At 38.0% G+C, this 25,004-nt stretch overlaps 1 protein-coding gene and 1 long non-coding RNA gene across 2 annotated transcripts; one reads left to right on the top strand and one right to left on the bottom strand.

Annotated features, from left to right (window-relative positions):
• Positions 1–406: 406 nt before the first annotated feature.
• Positions 407–24,897, top strand: LOC121630413 (homer protein homolog 1-like). Its single transcript, XM_041970693.1, has 9 exons — positions 407–1,512; positions 16,723–16,879; positions 18,027–18,158; positions 18,248–18,340; positions 20,445–20,587; positions 21,139–21,298; positions 21,390–21,500; positions 21,588–21,668; positions 23,373–24,897. Exons 1-9 carry the CDS (start codon positions 1,508–1,510, stop codon positions 23,559–23,561), a joined length of 1,071 nt encoding a protein of 356 aa, XP_041826627.1. The 5' UTR covers positions 407–1,507; the 3' UTR covers positions 23,562–24,897.
• On the bottom strand, positions 16,077–16,714 carry LOC121630414. Its single transcript, XR_006008526.1, has 2 exons — positions 16,494–16,714; positions 16,077–16,413 (listed from the first exon to the last, which is right to left on the bottom strand). It is a non-coding gene; the product is annotated as an uncharacterized LOC121630414 (long non-coding RNA).
• Positions 24,898–25,004: the final 107 nt, after the last annotated feature.

Raw genomic sequence — 25,004 nt, 5'->3', positions numbered from 1 at the left:
TTGTTGTTTGTTATTTATATGTAATGTTTTTTTTTTTTTTTTTTGCAAAAACTGCCAGTGGAGATTAAACTTTTACCAAATTAACAAATGAAGACACTTTTAAACAGGATGAAAACATTTCTTTTCTCATGTGCCTATGCATGAAATTGTCTGATCCGCTGTTTGCTTTTAATAATTTAGTTATTTAACATGATTTAATCTATTTTATGTTTTACCATCATTTTAATTTTTACTGCATTGTGTGCCTTTCTTTTTATATGTTCTTTTTATTAAATAAAACATAGTAAATTGCTTTTATGTACGACATGCACTTTGCCTTCCTCCACACATACCGGATACAAGGAAACACATTACAGCCAATTACGTCAAAATATTAGTAACGTGATGACGTTGTAGCTTGAACGCTCCCCCCGGAGCAACGGCGGCGGCAGATGTAGCTGTGCTATGAATGAGATGAGGAGCTGATAGAGGGCAGACGGGTGAATGATGAAGGAGGATGAACCGGCCGACGGACTGTCGACGTCGTAATTTAAATCCCAGTTGAATCCCAGTTTAGGGGAAATAAGATGTAAGAAATAAGACTCGTTCAGCAGCGAGATCACGTCAACATCAGCCCGTAAATTCCCATCACCATCAGCGCTGGTGAAGCTGAGCTGCTGTAATCTTGAAGGACGGGACGTGATGATAAAACCCGGAGTGTTTTCTGTATTGTCACCAGAAGGAGCGGAGATGAAGCTCCGTCTGGAAAGAAGATGTCTGTCATCACGGAGTTGCTATAATTCATCACTTTCGATCGCAAAATTCTATAATACTTATCCTTAGAGGGATTTTAATGGCACATCGGACTTCGGTAAAGAACCAGCGATTAAGACTGTGATTAGTGAATGGACGTTTTGTTTAAATCGAGGGGTTAATACATAATATAATTTTAAAATATTTTTTATTTGCTCTCTCCGACTTAACTCCAGCTACGACTATTTCTGTTAAGCTATCATCGAATGGATGTAGCTAGCTTATTTATTTACCAGCTACATAACATTAACATTTTCTCCCTTTTGCTGTTTTCACTTTGGATTTAAACGGGCAACTTAACCCGCGCGAACGTAGTCTAGCAGTAAATCAGGCTCCCTCTGCTGTCAGTCTGGTCCCGAGTTTAGCGCGATAATCCAGCATTACTGAGGAGTTTGCTTTTATTTGGCTAACGGTAGCAGCAACTAGCGCCAGCGCCTCCGTACTGTTCACGGTCATCATGCATGCGCCGACACGTTTTGCTCCGATGAAAACCTGCCACAATGATGCACCCAAGGGCATAACAACACACCGAGCCATGTCGGACTGAAAACAGCAGAGTGGCTCCACCAGTCGTGTGCTCACAACAAGCAGAGCGGCTTTATTTAGAGGGAGAGTGGATCAGCAGCAGCTAGCCTCCAGCCTGTTCACACCACCCTCAAGAGAGACCAGCGACAAGATCATTTTCGGCTCAACTTGGCAGCAAAATTCAGCAAGCATGGGGTATGTAACTGGCAGTTCAGTCAGATAAATATGTAACACAAACTCAGCATTTCATGTTACGCCTGACTGTTTATTCTGGAGGTTTGTGGAGCTGAGCTGTAGATCTGAACAAAACTGAGTCTCAGGTGCCAATCCAGCAAACACTGCTAGCTAGCTACTCAGTGCTAACTAAATGAAGTGCTCCTGTCGTCCCGTGTCTTCCCATGAAAATAGGAAACATTTGGGAAAAGCAAATTTCTTCATATAGGCATCAAGAAACCCGACACAACTCATAACTCTGGTCTGATTTCTTTGAAATGGCATTGCAATATTTAATAGTTGTGCAATGTGTCTACTAAGGAAAAATGCTTTTAGAAAGATTCGACCACTCTACCTGATGTCTTTTTTCCTCTAATTTTTTAAGTGATTGAGCAGTTCACATATTAATGTAGCATTTAAATGCCCCTTAAACAAACTGTATTGCCAGTGAACAAAACACATACACACATTGGTGTGTTTTATAGGCTGCCTTGCTCTCTAATTGATTAGCATCAACTGCCAATTAATCATAATTTGTGTGGAACCAATGTGAATCTTTTCTTGAACTTTAAGCAATATTAGTTTAGACTCAGCTAAATTTTCCAGTGATGCTCCAGAGACAGTGCATGTTACCGTACAAATGTAAGCTTTTTGAATGTTCTTGTAGATGTTACCCAGAAATATCTTGATGTAAGAAATCCAGAAAATCTTTTTATCTGACCTTCGTGTTACTTTCCACTCATAAATATTGTAGAAACACTTCAAAACACCAGAAATGGTAATTTTTCTCCACATTCTTCTGAAACAAAACTCACTGTTTCTGCACAGCACTACCCGGACATCAGTTTAGAAAATTAAAACAGTGATAGGTGATATCGTAGGTGTTGCTGTATGGAAATGGCTTTTAAGCCAGAGCCAGTAATCTAACAGGTCGTGGTGTTTTTCTTTTCCTTTGAATAGCATGTATATCTGTCTTTCTGCCATTTACACAGAGCTTTGTGGTGCGAGTTTAAGGAACGTGTGTTATATCAACATTTTAAATGAACTGTACTAAAAGTACTTGCTTTTATTTAACTTCATCCTGTGGCTGAAGTATTTCCCACTCATGTACTTTGCTAATGGTCTTAAACAAATTAGTAATATTTCTTTATTAAACACACTTGGATTAAAAAAAAAGAAAGTTATTTAGGAGCCCTTAAAAGTAAGTAAAATACTTCTACAACACAAAGTAGTCTAACAGAGAAATAGTTATTATTAGTCATGGAAGATGAATATAAAATAAAAATGTATTATTAAATTAAGAATCTGGTATCGAGCAACAAAAACATTGTCAAAGTTGTAGTTTGAGTTAATTTGCTTTACTTGGCATGCATGTGCTGCTCCGCTATTTGAAATATAATCAGTTAATGAACACAGCTTGAAAATGTGTATTTTTTATCATAAAATGATAAATGGTCTGATGAAAATGGATTAGGTTGCATATTATGGAGAAGAACTAAAGAGATTTTTAAAAAAGACTTTTGGAAACACTCAAAATATTTATGGTAGATTATATTTATATTGTGTTATTTATATTCTATATTAATATTTGTAAAATAAATACATAAAATTACTAGGACTGGGTTTAAATTCAAATTTAATAAATCCAAAATCGATTCATAAAACTTTGAGATTGATTTTTATTTATTTATTTTTTAAAAAGTCCTCTTGACGTGACCCGGCGATATCTTAGCATACACAACTGGTTTCCTGTGTTGCTGAATCTACGTCCTTGTAGGAATTTTTGAGTATTACAGCTTAAAATGGACCCAGTATTCTTTGTAGTTTTTATTAACATCAACACACATCTGCAATCTGAACGTCAAGAATATTTAGAGTGACTTCACTGCACATAATGGTTCCATCAGAACATTTAAAAAGTTTAACTTCTTTTCTGTCCAGAGTGGGTTTTTATTTATTTATATTATTTATTTTATTTTACAGAATATGCTGGAAGTTGCATATTAAGTTTGTTCAGACAAAAATGGCAAGAAATATTGCAATGTTGACCAAATCTAAACATTTTTGGATCAAAAGTCACTTTGTAAGTCACTAGGGGCGGCGCGGCTCAGTGGGTAGAGTGGTCGTCTTGTAGGCTGAGGGTTGCCGGTTCGATCCTTGGCCTGTTGAGCAAGTCAAAGCCCAAATTGATCCTGATGGGTCGTGGTTAGCGCCTTGCATGGCAGCTTATGGAATAATGTTCAGGAAGAACTCAAATGTCCAAACATTTTCCAGTTTAAGAAAAAATTCATATAAAATGTGTAAGTGTGTGTACATATGTACGTATATATGCAGATGTACATTAATTTTTTCTGTATTCATTAAAAAACACAATTGAAAACTGACAAGGGATCAATGTGACTCCTGTAAGGAAGATAAAATTATGATTTTAAAAGTGGGCAGGAATATATTAGTTTTTTACTTCATCTTGCTCCTTTTCGGACTCTATAGCAACTGTTATTTTTTTCTTTAATCTGTGATAATAATTTGTGTTATCAAATAAAAATGCATTTATTTGACAGGGACAAGTATGTTCCAAGAGTCATGTCACACACTACAGCATTTTAGCTAAGAATACTATATTTTTACAGTAAGTGTATGAATAAATGCCCTTAAAGTCCTTGAATATACAGACACAGACTGCATAAATTATTAAAACATGTGGGACGTGTTCACTCTTATGCATTTTTTTTTAAAAAAAAGGAGAAATGTTATAATTAAAAAAGCCTTGATATTTAAAAAACAAGATCAGTACCAGTTTTACTGTCCTTGCCATCGGTAAATGATGAAATACATTGTTTAAAGTGTTCCTGCAGAAAAATTGAACTTGTGTGGAAGAAAACTCATTTACAAGTGCAGTTATTACACTTAAGTATCTCTTAGCGTCCTTTAATAACTCCATTGAGGAAGCGAGGGCTACATATTTTTCTAACCTAGTTTTAAAGAGCAGAGGTAACACTAAGTTGTCATTCTACATTATTAGTGACATCATTACTCCTACTGCGCCCATATGCTCAAGTGAGGACTGTCAACGTTTTCTTTACTTTTTCGTTGATAAGGTTAAAAATGTAGGAGATAATATCTCTTACTCAGCATCTGTGTTGATAGTTTCCGCGCCAGTTCGGCCTGTTATCTTGGACAGTTTTGCAGCAGTAACTTTACCTGAGCTAGCCAACTTATTGGTACAATGGAAACCACTTCTTGCTGTTTGGACATTTTACCCACATCTTTGTTCAAAAATGTCTTACAGTGCATTGGTTCCAGTGTGCCCATTATTGTCAATGTTTCACTGGCCTCCGGTAAGGTACCTACTTATTTAAAAACTGCTGTCATCCTTCCACTTTTGACTAAAGACAATCTGGATCTCTCTCTTCCTGGCAATTATAGACTCATCCCCAAGCTTCCATTTATTGCTAAGATCTTAGAGAAGGTTGTCATCAACCAGTTAACTGCCGCTTTGGATCAGCACTGCATTCTAGTGTTAATGTTATCAGCCATTTTTAAATTTAGTCTCAGTTTTAGTCCAGTTTCAATCGTGCTTATTAGTTTTTATCACATTTAGTCAACCTCCTCCCGTTTTTATTTAGTCACGTTTTAGTCCAAGAAAACATAATTTTATTTTTCTAGTTTTAGTCAACAAAAACTGTCAAAACTTTAGTTTTAGTCAGGACAATCCTTTTACTATTTTACTTGTTCTGTCAGCTGATAATATTGAACATTGTCAGTAGTATATTACATTGTTAGTTAGTAGTTAGTAGAACATTGTTAAATGTAGTTTCATATTGTTAAATTACATTTAACAATCCATTTAAAACTCATACTTAAAACATAACTATCCTATTTTATACAGAAATAAATGCAGGCATTTTTATGTTTGCATGCATGTATTTATATTGATATTGATGCAAATTCAAATCAAATGTCCAACCGGAAGACAAATGTTAGTACGTACATCTACTTTACCATAAATTCAACTTCACACACAATTCTATCAACATGTGGCACGGTCGCTACATGCTAAGAAGCTAATGTAAGTCAGCCAGCCACACACAATATCAACAAGTGGCTGACTGCAGCTGAGAGCTGTGTGCTGCTGCTAGGACCAAGCCTCGTATGAGTGCTTTTGGACGGGGAAGGGGTCTGCACAGCACTGACTCCACATTGAAAAGAGTTAACTATGTTCATTCTCTAAAAGTCTCCACTGTCTCTGTCGCTAGTCACTTTTGTGGAAATAAAAATAGTCACTAGAGGGGTCTGAAAACTCACTAAATATAGCGACAAAGTCGCTAAGTTAGCAACACTGAGGGGGTGTGTCACTGTGTGTGTGACGGAAGAGCTGAGGAGGAGGAGGCAGAGGAGAGAGGATTTGACAAAATCATATCGTATAATAATATAACTATCATCCCGTCTTTGTTCGTGAACTAAAATGTCCATAGATTTTAGCCCAGTTTTTATTTAGTGAACTACATTTTCGTCTTGTCTTTATTAGTTCAGGAAAATGCATTCTAAGTTTCGTCCCAGTTATTGTTTATTAATGGGGATTTTAGTCTCGGCTAGTCTAGTTTTCGTCCGGTGAAAAATGTGCGTTGACGAAAATATTTTCGTTTAGTTTTTGTTAATGAAATTAACACTACAGCAATCTTGACCTTTTTCAGTCAGGGTCTGGTAGATCTCATTCAACTGAGACGGCTCTTTTGAGAGTATCAAATGACATTTTGATGCAGAGTGACAAGGGGATTGTTCTGTTTATGTTGGCGCTTACCTTCCATTAGGTTGACCATCACGTTTTGCTCAATAGGCTGAGGTGCTGGGCTGGTCTATCTGGATCTGCCTTGGATTAGTTCTTAGTACCTATCTGACACATCTTTTATGTCGCTACTTCTAAGTACAGGTCCAGCTCTTATTCAGTCCATTTTGGTGTACCGCAAGGTTCTGTCTTGGGGCCTCTGCTGTTTCTGTTGTATTTGCTTCCCTTTGGGCACGTTCTGTCAACCTTTATAGGCACTTCTTATCTCTGCTATACAGATGATATTCAGTTGTACACCTCATTCCACCCAAATGAATTGTCTAAACTCCACAGTTTGTTAAAGTGCCTAGACTCCCCTCCTGTTTGATTTCTTGCTTGTGTTCTTATTCTCAGTTTCAAGTTGTTTGGAGAAAAGCATCTGCTAAATGACTGTAAAATGTAGAATGTAGACTCTGTTAAACGGTGGACATTGTCAGTAGTATATTACATTGTTAGTTAGTAGTTAGTGTGGATGGCAGTTTTGTTCAATTAAATCAAGACAAAACCTAAGACATGCAGGGCAGTGGATCCCATGGACCTGGATTGAGAAAAACTGCCCTAAGGTCTTGTTATCAGGGCCTGCTGATACAAAGTAAAAAACTAAAGGAGACACAGCTTTCTGTTCAGTGGGCCCCAAAATCTGGAACTCTCTTCCTTTGGACTTGAGATCAGTGGACTCTTTGGTTGCTTTTAAAAGTCAGTTAAAAACACATCTTCTTAAATCATTTGATTAATTAATTTTTGTTTGTTTATTTTTACATTATTGGCTCTTGTGAAGCATTTTGTGATTTTATATCTTGAGAGGTGCTATATAAATAAAGTGTTACATACTTACTTACATTTCTAACATAAATGAAGAGGAATAAATTTCTATAAAGCCTATAAGGCATACTACATTTTTTTTTCTTTTGAAGCCCTTGTAATGTTTTATAGATGTTATTACATAATGCTTGACAATGTAACCATAATCTAGGTAAGTATTTGGAAATCCGAGAAGAGTACTTTAACACACCCTTTTTTCCATTACATGTAATAAGTTACTACCCAGCTGTGTTGATGGCCTCAGCTGCTCATCATTAGATTTCCTTATAGCATCCATACACATTTTAGATTGCAGAAGCCAACAGATTAGGCTGCAAGGAAGCAGGCTACTGTTTGGGAACGGATGTCAGAGTGCAGGACATATTAAGCTCCAAAATGCTGTAAGTAAACAGTAAAAACACAAACAAGTGTTGCATTTAATTTAGTGCTGCTAAAGATAAGTCTTTATAAGTCGGCCGGGCTTGGCTGGCGTGATGCATGTAGCTGAACCTGCAGATGTATGGTGATTCTCCTGATGAAGAGCGACCTAGTTCTTACTTCAGATGAAAGCAGATGATGTGGCATGTGATTGGTTAGTTGTCATATTGAAGTTGGAGGAGGAGGAGGGGAGTGAACTGCTAACCTCCTCATCCTCAGTAATTCTCAAGGCCAGTGGTTATAATCCAGTAAACTATCAATTCCTCAAGCACAGAAAGAAACCGTGTCCCAGCCATGCATACAATCACACCTTAATTAAGTTCTCGTCATGCTTCTCATTTTGTGTCGTAGATGATAATACAATTGACACAGAATTAAAGTGTGCTGGAATTAATCCCCACTCTCCTCACCTGACCAGTATATCAGAGTTTAACTTGTTATGGGGTTTTACTTGAAGCAGAAACATACAGTTGCAGTGATTACATAATCTTGTCTTTAAACTGCTCCCAAAAGACAATGAGAAACATAGTTTTTCACGTAGCATCCGTCTCTGATGTGATAGACCAGAGTTCGAATCCCACAGGGGACAAATATTAACACAGTTAGAAAAGACCCTTAACTCTACTGCCAAACCACCTTCAGTTGTAAGTCGCTTTGGAGAAAAGCGTCAGCTAAATGACTGTAGAAGAGCTATAGTTTGTGTTTACATTTTCTTTTTTGGACTTTGTTTTAGCTGGTCTTTTAATAATTGTTGTCTTAACTGTGTTTGTTGGTGATAGAAATGGTTGTACTGAGCTGTTTAGCTGTTAGGTGAGATTCTGGACTTTCTGTGGATACCACACATGTTTATAGTTACATCTACAGACCTGACGCTACACCCGGAAACGAGATGTTAACCCCTTAACTCCCGGTAGCGGAGGGTGCAGGTGCAGTCAAGCTAAGAATGAAAGGTTAGACAAATTATAGGCTAGAAATCTGGATAATGAAGCACTAAAGGTACATGGATGGAAGTTATTGTGCATATTGTGAATATTTCTCTCTCCTCACCATCTAGAAGCTGTGAGATTCTAATCCTGCTTTCTGTCTGTTCACCTGATGCTGATATTCATCACATATTGGCTGGCAGCTTTAAATTCATCCTGCTGACTTTTTACCTTTAAGTTAGTAAATCCTGAACATTTCATCCTTCTTTCTCATAAATATTTAATTTTATATATATTAGGAAATATTTTAACTGTTGCTGTTTAGAAAGAAAGCCCATAGTTTCCAGCCTAATGACAAGAAAAACAGATTAAAACAAATATTACTGGTACTTTTAGTGTCATTATGTTGTGAAAATTCAGTGCAATTACTCCATTAAAAAATGAAAAGCTGCTAAAGACCTGCATTTGTTATTATTTATAAATTTAAAAACATTAATTAGTTCTTTAGCATTTTAGCCATGTATTAAGAGCCATTGTGGAAGGTCCAGAGAGCCACTTGGGGCTCTGGAGCCGCAGGTTGAAGACCCCTGATTTAGCATTTGTAAAACACTAAACATTTTCTTCATATAGCAGTAGGCCTTCTGTTGCACGTCTAAATCCATCGAGTTAATGTCAGTTGATGCTCATTCTCAGTCAAATATTACAAGTTAAGCTCCTTGAGATAAACCGTTGGTGACATTAGACCACATTAGAAACAGGGGGAACAAACAGTGTGCAGCACCTACGCTATACTGAATGATTTTTTTATTTACTTTTTTTTAGACAGGTTGAATGGTAATAAATGTGATTGTTGTGTAATCAAATGATTATATAGGCTTGTATTTATTTGTATTGTATATTTATATCCTATACACACACACATACACACATATATATATATATATATATATATATATATATATATATATATATATATATATATATGAGAGAGAGAAGAATAGCGTTGTGGACCTTCCACAATAACGTTGTTAGAATGAGAAAAAAATAAGTAGAGAATGTGTTCATAGAGCTGAAGTTTTCATGAGGAAACTGCTCTAACTCACAAGTCCACTGTCAGGATGCAGAAAGATACTGTATGTAAAGCAACAGTAGTTTAATGTAAATAGACAAACATAGACATGCACAGGCTGAACATAAGGCTGGCTGAGAAACTGCAAGGGGTATTTTTTAAAAAAACATTTTCTGATATTTAACTACCTATATTAAGAAAATAACCCATAATAAAATAAAAACACTGTCTACAGTTAAAATGGATGAGGAGTCTGTAACTGGAGAAAGACTCAGTCAAACTTGGTCAAAAACCAACTTTGTTCGAAAGTCGATTCCCAGCAGCATTTAATCCAAGTTGGTCTGTGTTTGCCGGCCTTAACAAGCCTGTGTGTGACTGTAACATGTTCTGATAAGGAACAAGGATTTGTCTATTGTTGGAAGCTAATTATCATTTAGTTGCAAACAGTGTACGTCTTTGTTTCTACCAGGCAAACACTGTATGTGTGTGTGTCTTCTGTATCCCACTGGCTTTATGTGGAGAATTGCTGAGCTGATAACATCTGCGGTCAGATTCCTGTCAAAGCACTTGTCATTGAAATCTGAATGCCCCAGTACGCTTCATTGTGTAAAGGGATTAAGGGCTAACAACCGCCACACTCTTCATAAAGACAGAGCAGTAGAGCAGATTTTGATCTAAGCGACTCCATCAGACCAATGATACCCTGAAATTCAAAATGAACCAAACCCACTTCAGCTTGACAAATGCTGACAAGCTGAAGTGTTGTGTTAAAGAAGAGTTTTTTAAGCCCTAAATTAGTTGTTTTCAAGCATTTTTTCCTGCTGCTGTTACTGTTGCTACGCTTCTCATCACCATGTGTAAGTTTGCAGAAAAGTTAATTATGTTATAAATTATTGTTAGATGCTGCTGGGAAGGTATAACGAGGGGAATGCTGTTTTTCTATTAACATGCACTAACTTTTCAGTTGTAAACAGACTCCACACAGCTGGGCATCATAATAAATATTAATACAGCTGTAAAAGTAGTTGTTCAGTTTTACACTTAAAGACAAAGCAGTCTCTCTCATAAAAGACAGTTTAACATCTCAGGGTTGGTTTTGGATTCATGTCAAGCTTCCCTAAATCTGTAAACAAAAAAATATGAGCTGGGCAAATGGCCAAGTTGAAATAAGTCTACTAAACTATATATCACTTGTTGATAAAACCCTGAATTTTTTATCCTGTTATAAAGCTGGTTGCCTTCGCTGTCCCTTTTCTCTTCCTTGTTAACACTGAGGAATCCTTGCATAGCAATTGTGTGGTGGAGTTTTATCTCTTTTTGTCATTTCTGCTTATCTGCTTTAAAATCCCAGACAGAAAAATAACTAATTTTCTCATTACCTGCTAGGGTGTAAATTTTAGAATATTTCTTGAAATAATATGTATCCACAGTAATAGTCATCAGACAATCAATTGTAAGAAATTAACTACAATGAAAAAAGTGCATTAGACATGGTTTTAATTCTGCTAACCTGCCAAAGCAAGACACTGTTGTGTTGTTCTCTCCTGCCTTCTGCTGACATTTTGCTGGAGACAAGCAGCTTTATCTAATTAGTTTTAGGCTAATGAAGTGAATAGTCTGTTCTGAATCTTTGTTTTTCAGCAGTCTTGTTTTAAAACAAGTCCTAATGGAGACATTAGAAAGTCAACCCAGCACAAACTTGTGTAGCTTAATTTTGCAGCTATACAGCTAATGATGTCTGCTCACAACAGTCGTAATTCAGCTGGAAAAGTCAGCTGTCACAAACAAGAGGCAAACATCCTCCACAGGATACTTCCTAATGAAAGCAAGGACCTCTTGTTTCAAACATTGAAAGATCATCTTCAGTCTGCAACTCTTAAAGTTAAAAAGGACAAGGGCTCAAACTGGATATTTAGGATCCAGTTTGAGACCTTTAAATTGCTCTGCCTTAAACCTTGCTTGTTTTACATAATGACTTATCCACAACATGTCCTGGATGATATTGCAGGAGAGCTCCAGTAACCAAATCATCCCAGAGGTAGTACAGTCTCTTCATGATTATCACTGACTTGCATTTAAATTTAGAAGCAACCATTGTTGTCAGACAACCAGTCTGACTTGCAGCTCTATTTTCATCCCATTTACTTTCCTGGTATCAGTTAATTCTCCATTTACATGGTGCAGTCTATGTAAGCCAGTGTGAATCCCATGTACACTTCCTGCCATTACCCTCATCTCTCTGATTAACCGTCTTTAAATAACATCACTTTGCTAACTTAATTAACACACTGGGACGAGATGAGAGGTTCCTAGAGACGGGAACAATAGCTGGATCCCAGAGGAGCGCTGGGACACTCTGCTCCCAGCCAGCAATAATTTCTGCTTTCCTTGGTAGATAGATATCTCAGGACCAATTCTGCATTATAGAATCCATTATTGTGCTGGGCTTTATACACATTTGATGGACATAATGAAATTTGTTGTCTTACTTGAGCCACTTATTAACTAACTGTAGCATGCCTGAGGCTGTCAGCCCTCTTGTTTATATTTGAATGGTGGACCAGAGTGTTAAAGAGGATGTAAATTATCCTCTAAAGCAGCCTTAACATGCTATTTTACTTTTTGATATGATGATATCTATGGGAGATAAAGTTATCAGCATGGAAACCAAAACATTTACATATATCAGTCTTACCAGTACTTTATTTTTAGTCATGCAAGTGACAGTGCTGGTCAGTGCGTCCTTTGTTGGCCGACGTATGTCAGAAATTCTCAGATGCATTTGCATGAAATCTTCTTGCAAGTCTTTACATTCACAGTCACAAGACTGTTTCTGTTGCTAATCATGAGGTTGAAAACGCTGGAGGCTGTTTTTTAAAACAGGTGACATCAGTATTTTCATTGTAGCTGGCCATGTCGTACTAACTTTGATTTCTCCACCAGTTATTAAAGATGCAAGAATGTAGGGATATAAGTCGCACAAAACTGCAAATCTGGGAAAAATGTATAAAAAAAAAATGTCTTCAATGAAATCAAAAGTCTGAGGCAACGGTTTTCAGTCAGAAAAAGGAGGAACGCTCCCTCTGCATTGGAAATGAGGGGTTTAACGCTCAATTTCCACCAACGGGCTTGGGTCTGTACACATTTTCTCGCGTTTTCACAGGCAGAGACTGGGAAGGGTATCAGAATTTCTCATCCAAATAGTCCTATTTTTTTAGACCCTTCCGTTGGGGTCCCAATCTTGCCGATCTGACTCTAAACGGTGGAGTTTGACATGCTGCAATTCACTGATTGGCCGAAACAGTCATCACTTCCCATCCGACTCGGCACTAAGAACAAAGCGGGAACAGGTCCATGTTTAAATATGCAGTGGATTTTTTTTGCTGTTTAAAATTATGGTTTACCAAACCAAACAGCGCCAAACCGGCTCATTCTGAGCCAGACTCCTTTGTGTAAACAGGGCTTGGGAATTGTTTGAGTGATGGTAGGATGAAGCAAGATATGGACCAATGGTTGGGGCTTCATCTGCAGTAATGAGGGCGCTGCACTGGTGTGTTGTAGTGAGGGGAGAACTGGTCCATCTACATTCCAACCTTCACCTATGGTCACAAGATTTTGGTAGGATGAAATTGCGCATACAAGCAACTGAAGTGACCTTCCATTAAAAGGAAGTCGGGTTCAGCCTGAGAAATGTGTGAGGAACTCCAGGAACATCCAGAGGGAGCTTGGCATGGCATGAATCAGAAAGTGTTAGCTGATGTAGTTTGTGCATCTAATTAGGATGCCTCCTGGTCACCTCTCCTTGGAGGTTTTCTAGGCACATCTTATTGGGAGGAGACCCAGGAGCACACCCAGGACTCACTGGAGGGATTATATATCCCTTCTGGACTGGGAATACTTTGGGATCCCTGGAAGGAGCTGGAGAGTGTAGCTGGGAAGAAGGAGGTCTACGTCTCCCTCCTGAATCTGTAACCTTTGCAATCTGACCTCATAAGACAAAGAAAGAAAAAAAATAGTCTATATGAGTTCAAATTACCAGTTTTCTAGTCTTACTGACTATATTTACATAGGAACATAAGAAAATACAGAAATGGATGAATGGCAGAATAAATTTGCAGTTTTGGTGGTTGAAATGAGGAGGCAGTTTTGAACGGGTGAGTTTTAAGTTTGGATTTGAAAATGGCAAGAGTGTCAGCGTTCCTGATGTCTGGTGGCAGAAATTCCAAAGCTGGGAAGCAGAGCGGCTGAAGGCTCGGCTCCCCATGGTGCTGAGGCGAGCGGGGGGTACAGTGAGATACATGGAGGAGGAGGATCTAAGGAAGCAAGATGGAGTGGCGATGTGGATGATATCGGACAGATATGGAGTGGTGAGGTTATGAATGGCCTTGAAGGTATAGAGAAGTTTGAAATGGATATGGTACAATACTGGGAGCCAGTGGAGTTGTTTTAGGATGGATGTGATATGGTGATATCGGGGTTTTAACAAGGATGACACCCAGACTCTTAACCTGAGAGGAAGAGGAGTCTATGGAGTCGGCAATGGTCACAGAGGAACTGTTATCGTTGGATGACATAGATTGTGTTTCAATTAGAAGAATTTCTGTTTTATTACTGTTTAGTTTTTATCTCAGATAAACAGGAGGAGAGGGGGAAGGGTGGGAGTGTGTATTGTGTATGTGACAATTACTTTGTTCTATCACCTCTTTGCCACCACTCGAGCGAGCCTCAGTAGAAGCAGACAGGAAGTTGAGACTAGTTTGTTTTTCAAAGTTAAGTTATTAGTAGACCAGTGTCACATTTCCTGAGTACAATGTCATTCTTAATGTGGTCCATAAATGTGCACAAATATAGATTTATGTTCATATGGATCCATTCATACAATATAATTTACATTTGTAACATCTGAAAAAAATATCATTATTCTGAAGGAATTGCGGCTTTTATTTTGCAGTGGCAGTGTGCAATTTACATGTAGCAGAAACCCTGCAACATATGTATAATAAGGCCTGTTTGGACTCAAGATCTTATTAATAGGATGTTTGCTGTCTAATATGACTTAGTATAATTCTTAGAATATTTCTTCAACAGCGTGAAGTAGCATGTCTGGTCTGACCAGGATGTAAAGCTTCTGTAGCTCAAAATAACTTCATTCCATGTCTGAGTTGTCATGTTGTTCACTCAACATTTTAAAATTGGGAAAAAGAAAATTGGCCGATCTCATGGGCCTTTTTAGTGACCACCTATCAAATTATGTAGGACAAATAAGGTAATAACAATCTTTGCTCAATCGGTTGAAGCATCCTGAATCCAAAATCATGAGCTTCTTATCAAAGCCTCTTGATGTGCTCAGGTATTTTCAGGTCACCTTTGGCAGGACTGCTTTGCTTCAGTACTCTTGTCTTTGCCTGCCGTGAGCTTGCACATACAAAGCAGAAAACCATGACACCCTGCCAGAATCATTCAGGCGTGACATTATGAGCTGCCTCTGCCACAGCTATGACAGCAGAGTTAAAAATGAGTGACAGCCAGATGCCAGCAAGTGACTCCACAGCTGCACCTGTCAAATAACTATGGAGACATACATAGTCTCTTTAGGTATCCAAGCCAACGTGATCTGGTTGTTTCCAGTTAAACAAGTTTTAGTCTAATCCTCCCTTTGTCTTTGTTGTGATGGGGTCATCTTCTCTGATGGTTTTCCACTTGTTTACATTGTCCAACTATTAATTTTGTTTAATATCTTTTTAAAGTTGTGTCACTCACCCACAGAGGGCAGAAGGTTTTAAGAAAGACTGCCCTGTCTTCGCCTGTTTCCGCTTTTGTATCCAGGCTACAATCTACATTTCTTTTAAGATTGTTTGCCTCTAAATCCATTATGGCTTCTGTTTTAACTTTTTAATATAGTGTGTCATTGAATGAGACCTGAATAGACAAGATTAGTGCAAAACTAAATGAGAAGAGTCATTAATCTGCAAATTAGTTTTCAGATTACCATAGCCAAAGTCTTTAACTATACAAAGACGATATAAAAATAGAAGTGGAAAGTGAAAGGAATCTAAAATTTGCCATCAGAAAATTCCCACGTCTTATAAAGAAGTGAAGTTTTAAAGGAGAAGCTACAAGTGGGTAAACCAGTAGGATGAACACGAGCTGACAGCACATGATGCCATCTTTGTACCTACAAACACTGTAGTTATGTATTCTCTGATAAGGTTTGGAGACAGCCCGGTATGTGACTGATTTAATGAGACATGCTGACAGAAATACTCATAAAACAATTTTTTATTGCATCTGTCACTACTGTTGAAACTAGAAGCAGCCATGTTGGATTTTGGGGTTGAGGTTGGTGAGATGCAAATACGAGTTGAGCATTTTAGTTGATCTTCTTAGAAATTTTGACTTCTGAGATCAGATGGAACATACCATAATGCTGCTCTCCAGTTCATTCAGAGTTGCTTAATTTATTTTTTGAAAATACCAGTTTCTCACTTTTAAATACTGTTATCAAAATTCAGGTTTGATTTCTTTTCCTCTTTTTCCCCACAAGACATACACAGCATCACTGTCAATGTGTTTTTTCAGTGCCATAATTAACAACTTTCACTCAACAGATTACTGTATAAAAAGGGGAAATAACATTGGTTTAATCAGACATCTTGTGGTTTGGTCTTTCTCCTGCAACCCTTCCAAACAAGCCATACTTCTTCAGTACTTTTCTACTTGTGCTGTCATTAACTTTAATGTTTAATGTGCTACATGAGGCCCGTGGAGTCTGAGATGTAGCTCTAGGGTTTTTGCTATCACATCCAAATGTCAATGTAATGCCAAAACTTGTGCTGTTATGGAGGTGGTCACACTTACTGATGATCAGCTAATCATTTGCATTCGATTTCAGTTAGTTATTTAATACATTTGTAATTTGGTTCTAGTTTTTGTTGCATAAATACAGCCAAACATCTGGCTCCTCCCACATCTTCTAATTCTGTGTATTTTGGTGTAATCTTAAGCTAATTTTTCCTCCCTACAGGTCAGATCTCAGTTCCACACATTCAGTGCAGCTCAGCCTCACAGTTGAGTTCTTGATGTAGATACTAAATTCTTCATTTCTCCTTCTTCCTCCTGTTTCTTCCTCTGTGCAGTGAGCAGCCCATCTTCAGTACTAGGGCTCACGTCTTCCAGATTGACCCTAACACCAAGAAAAACTGGGTTCCCACAAGTAAACATGCAGTCACTGTCTCCTACTTCTTCGACAGTACCAGGAATGTATATCGAATCATCAGTCTAGATGGGTCCAAGGTATGTGTGCAAGTACAGAAATCATCTTCCAGTGTTATTAAATTTTATTTATATATATATATATATATATATATATATATATATATATATATACACTACCGTTCAAAAGTTTGGGGTCACTTTGCCATGGGATTCAATAGGGAAGTGACCCCAAACTTTTGAACGGTAGTGTATTGGCCTTACTGATGGGACAGTGAAGGGCTCTCTATGTGCCAGTGATTATTTTAGTCTTGAAAGAAGTGCAAGGGTGGAGTAAGCATGGTTATGCAAGAGCCTGTCTGGGTGACTGGTGCTGTTGTTGAAACAGCAAGTTTGCTGGAAATAGCAGCCAGCAGGTGGGCCGGTTGCTGGAGGACATTAGATTCCAGACAACATCAAGTCTTGTCAGCTGGGAAATGCAAATACAAAAGTCACAATGATGACTCTTTGTGGTTGTTGCTCTACATTCCTGACTGAAGAAACTTGGCATCTTTAAGCTTGTGGATATTTGAAGCAACCGAACTTAGAAACGAGAAACTTTGTTCTTTTTAGCAGAACTTTATAGTGAGTGTTTAGCTCATTGCTTTGCTGGTGTTCTGCAGCTTTGCTGTTTGTTTCTGCTCCACCTCTTAACGAGCAGCTAAAGGCAGGTGCTAAAGGTTAAAAAGCTCATGAATTCAATCTGCAACGCTTGCTTTAGCTGCATACTGGTGAATAATGTGGAGCATTTAGCTTTGAAATGAACCAAATAAATTTATGTTTCCTCCTGACTTCTGCAGGATTTGAAAATAAGCATAATTTGATAAGTTTGCAGAGTTCATGTAAGTTTTGTGTTTCTGCTGCCCTCAAGTGGTCCAAAATAATTAAATAAGACAACTGAACTATGTAAGTTATGACTCCAGAGTGAAAATAGTCTATTTCAATCTAAGGGTCTAACGTCTTTCCCAAAGAAGTAAACTTTATAAAGTAACTACAGTGAACTCTAAAAAGTAAGAATCCCCATTTTTACTGTGGTTTTCTTCTGTCTGCATCAAAATTTGCTATATGAATCACATCTCAAACTACTAAATTGTCCAAATGTGGGGTAAAAAAGCAGTCTTTTATCAGGATTTATTTAATAGTTTATTTACACTTATCAGCCGTTTGATGAGCATTTTATTATCTACAGGCCATTATCAACAGCACCATCACCCCCAACATGACTTTCACCAAGACATCGCAGAAGTTTGGCCAGTGGGCCGACAGCCGGGCCAACACCGTCTATGGCCTGGGCTTCTCTTCAGAGAGCCACCTGGTGAAGGTGAGAATGTGTGGATAGATTTTTGGAAACATAAGTTACCTTCTGTGTTTTGGTCCGTTCTGCAGAATCAGCTGCTCCTGTGGTTTTAGTTTGCAGACAAGTTTTCTGAGTTCAAGGAGGCGGCGCGATTAGCCAAGGAGAAGTCCCAAGAGAAGATGGAGCTCACCAGCACTCCCTCTCAGGTAAGAACAGCATTAATGGGTTGTTGTTAAAATGAAGATTTGGGGGGGGTTGAATCGTCAGTAGGCTAAGCTGTGGCTATACATTTTGCATTTTGATGCTACAAATCTTTGTCTTATACCAAACAAGCTCATTTTGAAATGATTTTCCAACCATCACAGTGACTTAATATTCACTAACACAGCCTTAGTCCTTGGAAATGAAATTTGTCTTCTGCGGTGCTTAGCTACTATTCCTACTGCGTCATGTTCATGCGATGCTGTTGTAGCTGCTAAGCTAACACTTTGCGGCCTGTTTTGCTTCCTTTGCTCCTCCTAACGATTCCTCCTCAGGGTTCTGGTGTTAGAAGGAATGTGTTGTCAGTCAACAAACCGGGTAAAAACAAGGTAAAAAAATAAATAAATAAAAATGGGGAGAGTCTCCAGTCCAACAACTCTTTTCCTTTAAGTCCTACTTGCAGTCGTTGTTGTCATTGTGTTATAAATTTGTCTACCATCTTTCTTCCCTGAAAAATCCATGTTTAGTTCATCTGTCATGCTCTCAAAAAGCTGCCATGTTGGACCAACATCAAAACAAAAACTTACTCGTAACGAGTTAATAGTTACCAGCAGTGTTACTGAAACTGTTTGTCAAAAACTAATAGTCTAACGCGTTACTATTTAAATAAAGTAACTCAGTTACTGTTACCCTAAAGTGTGTTTGTCTGTTACTTGCTAAATGAATAGATGTTGGCCAGCAGCTGTGAGCCTCTTCATGTTTACAGCAGTGATGCAGCACGACATGGGGAGTGTTACGAAGTCCGCTTGTTGAGCTTATTTTTCTGTAAAGTCTCTTGTAAATAGCGTCAGGTGCAGGTTCTGGGTTTTTGGCATTGTTTTGTGTAGTTTCTTACTTGGGCTTCCTCTGCTCCCTTTGTGAAGCCCTCATGATTCTCTCATAGTTGTCCATAAAGCAATAACCCCTGGATGAGTAACGGATAGGTGAACGAAACAGGTCTCCCCCCCCCCCCACCCACCAGGAACTAGTGTCTAAAAAATTACTTTTTTTTTTTTAAATTATCTGCTGGTCTGACTTAAATAAATTTGTGTTGAAAAACTGAATTTGTATTATATTCCGTACAACACTGTAATTAAGTTCTAAGGATATTAATGGAAGAATTTTTAAGAATGTTCTTATACTAAAGTAACAAAGTTACTTTTAACAGTAATGCATTACTTTTTGGTGTAAGTAATCAACAAAGTAACTGAATTACTTTATTAATTAAGTAATAAGTAACTAACTAACTAGTTACTTTTCACAGAAACTAGCACAACACTGGCCTCAACAACTGTGTCACTCTCCTGAAAGTTATATGAAATAAAGCCTATTAAAAGTACACACCTCCTCAGCAGGAAGAAATTCCATCTTCATTGGTCTGATTGATCATTTGAAGACAACTGAACAACCTTCAGAGTTCAATTAAAGTTACTCTGAAAATATTGTTAATTTTTGAGGGCATGAAAATTTTTATTCCAGTCGGTGTCTTGTGTTTGTTAATCCAACTTTGAAGGTTTAAAAGAGATTCAGATACCACTGTCTGAACGAAGCGGACTTTCCGAGCAAACAGACTTGTTATCATTGTTAGCATCTTGTGCTATGGAACTAAACTTTATAGTTTCCCATTTGCAAATATGTTTTCATACCCATATATGTGTCTGCTGGTCAGATGGACAAGGATGTTTATCTTCAGGAGTGTGATGTTTTATGTGCACAGCATTTAGGTTTGTCTGCTGTCGTATGAACGTCTTACAGAGACAACACACCTGTTACGAACGGCAGGAGAGTGTTTTTATTTAAAATTGCAGAAAATAACCACCATTTCAGAATTTAACTTCTAGCCTTAACAACTAACAGTTAATAAACTATCAGTTGAGATGTTAACATTTAAATTATTTCTGTTTCCATTTGTCTTTATTTGAAGCTAAGCTAACATTCCCTAGCTTCATATATAACATCCAAATGATGACAGTGGTGTCGATCTTCAACCATCGCCACAATTTCACTGATTTTAAGTGTAAAACGGCAATGAAAATGTTTTGTTTCTGTTTCTTTGACTTGTCCAATCAGGAGTCGGCCCCAGGTGATCTACAGTCACCTCTGCCCTCAGAGAGCATCAACGGTACAGACGACGAGAGAATCAGACCACAAACACCTCAGCCTGCCGAAGCCAGAGCAGAGCCTTCCCAGAATGCACTGCCCTTCTCTCATAGGTCAGTCAGAGCTTATGTATCCAGAAGCAGCCACAGTAAAGTATCAGAAATTAATTTTTCCCTCTTTATGTAATTGCTAACACATACAGATTATGAAATTTATCAGTCAGCAGCGTAAATAATTTAAGATGAACTCCACATGCCTTCATTCATTATTAATCCACTCCGTAGGCCTCAGTTTGACATTAAAGAAATGATAAATGCATCACTTTCATTTTATTAGGAGTAAAGTAAAAAGAAAAATGGAGATGGTGTTCAGAGATTTTATTATAACTCAATGTTTTAAACCCATAAAATTATTTTAAATGTTATTCCTGATAAAAAAAAAATCACTCTTCAAACAGTTGCTTGGAAAACTCACCATGAACCAAGTCCTAATGCATATTTAACAAACTGGTAGTGAAAGAGAGAAGAATTCCTACTCTGCAGGTGGTGGGGATAGAAATTATTTAGATCTGATCCTCTAGTGCGATAGACATTTTTTGCTGTTTTCTGACATTTGAGAAGTTTCCGGACCTGCCACTAACAGCCGCCTCTTTTTACATCTCCAGCTCATCCAGCATCAACAAGCACTGGGAGGCAGAACTAGCTGCACTGAAGGGGAACAACGCCAAGCTGACTGCGGCTCTGCTCGAGTCCACGGCCAACGTCAAACAGTGGAAGCAGCAGCTGGCAGCCTATCAGGAAGAGGCAGAGAGGCTACACAAACGAGTACTGCTCCGTCACGCACACCTTAAAGCAGAGACTCTAAGCTTCACTTGTTCTGGATTCAGATTTCTGTTTTGTTTATATTGTTTTGCAGGTGACAGAGCTGGAGTGTGTGAGTGGCCAAACAACAGCAATCAAATCTCAGAAAACAGAACTAAACAGAACAATAGAGGAGCTGGAGTTGGCTTTAAAGGCCAAAGAGGAGGTACGAAGAGCAAAAGGTTGCTTCTTTAAAGACACTCAAACTACAACTGCTTCTCTGTAAAAATGTATTCTGTAATTTAACTTCCAGGAGCTGGAGAGACTTAAAGCAGAGGTGGAGAGTGCCAATGAGTTTAAGTTTCAAAAGGACTCCCTCACACAGAAGCTACGAGTGAGTATCTGACAACTAATAAAGGAATGAAAAAAGAGAACAGAAAACAGGAGAATTTTTTTCTTTTTTTTTTTTTAATTTGGAGCAAATTCTATTTTAATTTCTGCTAAGCAGCCAGTCAGACAGGTAGAGCTACTAATGGAACCAAGAATGGAAATAAAGTGACTCCGATTCATTGTGTAATACGTAATTTGTAAACCAATTTGTGCACAACTCTGCATGCTTGCAAATGAGTGTTCACACATATAGAGCATTGTGGACACAATAAATTTATAAAGGCACAAATTACAAATGGCACTAACATTGAAATTTTACACAAAGATGTTTTTACCTTTAACCTCACAAATGTGATCATTTTGTGTTCAGAGAGGCTATCATCAAGGATGAACTATTCAATCATAGAAATATAGATGAAAATCCAGATGACCCAGGTTTCCATCAGCACTAAAAGGTGTGTGTAAGAATTATTGACATCTAGTGTTAACGATGGGCATAGCAATGACTTCAAACGCCAAGCACAGCTGTGACTCTACAGTGACTGTCAAACATGTTTTCATCTGTGAGTGGATCCAGTGGCTTCAGGTGCAGCGATGACTTCAACATTGAGTAAATGTTTATTGTCTTCTTCTATGTGCCTTTTAGGGCATTACTTATCCTAATCAGTGCTCTAGCACTTATAAAACGAAGGCGGTATTGCAGTTTTAAAGCTCAGAGTTCTTACTTCACACAAAAAGTTGTTTGTCCATTCAGAGACACCGTAGTTAAAATGGTGGCACAAATATGGCAGCTGCCATGGATGTGGACCCACAGCAAGTAGATATAAATGGTTCATTCTGAGAGAATAAAAGTCTGATAGTTATTTTAGTAAAGTGATAAGATAATAGAAACACAGTTTTTAATAATATAAACATTTTTTCTGACATTAAAATTTGATTTTGTTTCCCTTCACCTTTAAATGCACCACATATTTATGAAACTGAGGCTCCTGGAAGCGTACGAAGTCATTTATGATGAATGGTTTGTATATGCAGGAGCCTTTTGAATATGAAATTATCACATTTGTGAAAAGGTAAAAAATCTTTGTCTTAAATCTTAATGTTTGTGAAGTTTGTAATTTGTGTGTCTAAATTTAATTTGTTTTCAAAATTGTTTGATGTTTGTGTGCATTTGAACACATGTTTGCAATTACCCAATGATACTGAGTTTATTTTCTCTCCATAACCAAGGGGAAGTAGATAAATTATGAAAGGAGAGGCCCCTGGACTGAGCCTACAGGGGTGACTACAGAGGGTTATGAGTAAATATTTCAGTTCAAATAACGTGTTGCCAGAGAAGGTGGAAAGATGCCCAGTATCAACATCTATACAGACAATACAAATGTTTGAAAATGAGTTTTACAGCTCCTCAGTTAGTGTTATCCAATCAGGTGCAGCCTGCATGTTTGTGACATCTTCTAGAAGCACGTCCATCAACTATTCAGTGCTGAGAAGAGCTTCTTCTCTTTGTGTCTTAGATTTGTCATGTTGGTTTTCCTTACGTTCTGTAGGCTTTTACAGACACAAAAATCAGGATTGTTCACATAAATGATTCACATTTTTGGCATAACAGGATTCAGGCTGTCTGACTTGGCTGCCCACTCTTATGTATCTGTGGTAGCAGCTGTGTTAAGATCAGAAGCGTCTTCAGTGTTGTTGTTTACATCAGGACACGGAGTCGAGGAACCAGACGCTGGAGGCTCAGCTGAGCGACCTGGAGCAGCGCCTGGAGAGCAGCCAGCTGGAGAGGGAAGCCTATCGGAAGAACCTGCGCTCACTGCTGGAGCTGCTGGACAGCAAGATCTTCGAGCTGACCGAGCTGCGCGACACTTTGGTCAAGATGATTGAAAGCAGCTAGAGACAAAGGCGCCGCCTCCTCCTCTTCTTCAGCCACCGATGCAGCAGCCAGCACTCACAGGTCTGCTCTGAAGAACAGCACCTGCATCTTACTGCACATTGGCACTCACATCGTCACCGACACGACTTGAAATCTTTTGGGGTTTTTTTTGTCACACGTGTCAAAGTTTACACATGACTTCATGCATTTACGGTACACACTCTTTTGATGGTTTACAAACAGCCAAGTGAAGCCTTCCCTCTGCTCCACTCTGGAAACCCTATCTCATCATGTAGTTTTTTTTTTTCTTCGTGGCTCTTTTAACATAAAAGGAGTTAAAATAGTTTGAACTTTGGTGCAACACTGCAGCATTTACTTGGAGTCGACGATGGATCCACTTTGAGGTCATCATCCCTTTTTTCTTCCCACACTTTTTCCAAACTGGTCAGTGAAACTTCCGTCATCAGCCAAACAAACCCCTCTATTCTTTCTTTTTGTGTTTCAGTGAAAAAGAGGTAATCAAAGGACAGCAATTTGAGGATGTCTGTATGTCTTATATTCTTATACAATATATGAGCAATACAATAACAGAGCGTCAGAGGGTTTATATACACTTTCCACTCTCACTTTCAGGTAATTTTACTCCTCCCTCGAATAAGTTTAAACCACAAGCGAGGTGGGATTTTGTCTTTTTTCTTTCTTTTTAAAGGATATAACAACTTCATAGTGCACTTGTTTGTGTGTGTGTGGGTGAATCAGATGTCTTCTTTACCCCTCTTGTTTCTGTTGCAACTTGAAGTGCAATGATCGAACCCTTTTTTTATTATTATTACTAAAGACTGATTATGATGAAAGTTGTACAAAAGCAAAATATCCTGATTTACAACTTGTTTGACTTTTTTTTTCCTGGTACGTGGCTCAAGATGGTTTTCAGAAAAACTGGCAATATTTATTGTAGAAGGAAAACGGAGCAGACGAGCGAAGGTTGCAGAGAATCCTTTTTTGTTTCTTTTGCCAAATAACGTTTTCCTGTACAGATCTGAATATTTTGCTGATGTTGCCTTTGGCACAGAGATGCATCAACGGTAGCTAACTTTATTTTGTTGGATTAACTATTGCCAAAAATTAGAGAATATGCTTCAGTATGTACACCTGGAATAAAAACACTTCTTAAGGGCTTGTTGTTGGCTCGGGTACACTTGGGAGACTTTGATGATTTTAGTGATGAGTATATCACGTTGAAAATTATGTATATTACAGCTGGAAAGGGATTTTATTATGACTTATATATGTTGATTAAACCACATGCATAAAACACAAATTGTAATTTTGAGTTTATAGTAAAACAAAACCAAATGAAGTTTGTGTTACTGTGTTGTTCTTTCACTCCGAGCCAAGATTACTACCGAATCTGTGAAACCACTCATGTTTTAGCTACATTTCGTTTTATAGCATCGTGTCACA

Source organism: Melanotaenia boesemani, chromosome 19 (genome assembly GCF_017639745.1).
Source record: "Melanotaenia boesemani isolate fMelBoe1 chromosome 19, fMelBoe1.pri, whole genome shotgun sequence".
Taxonomy (NCBI): domain Eukaryota; kingdom Metazoa; phylum Chordata; class Actinopteri; order Atheriniformes; family Melanotaeniidae; genus Melanotaenia; species Melanotaenia boesemani.
Note: the sequence above shows the minus strand (reverse complement) of the source record. Positions and strands in the feature narration are given on the sequence as shown.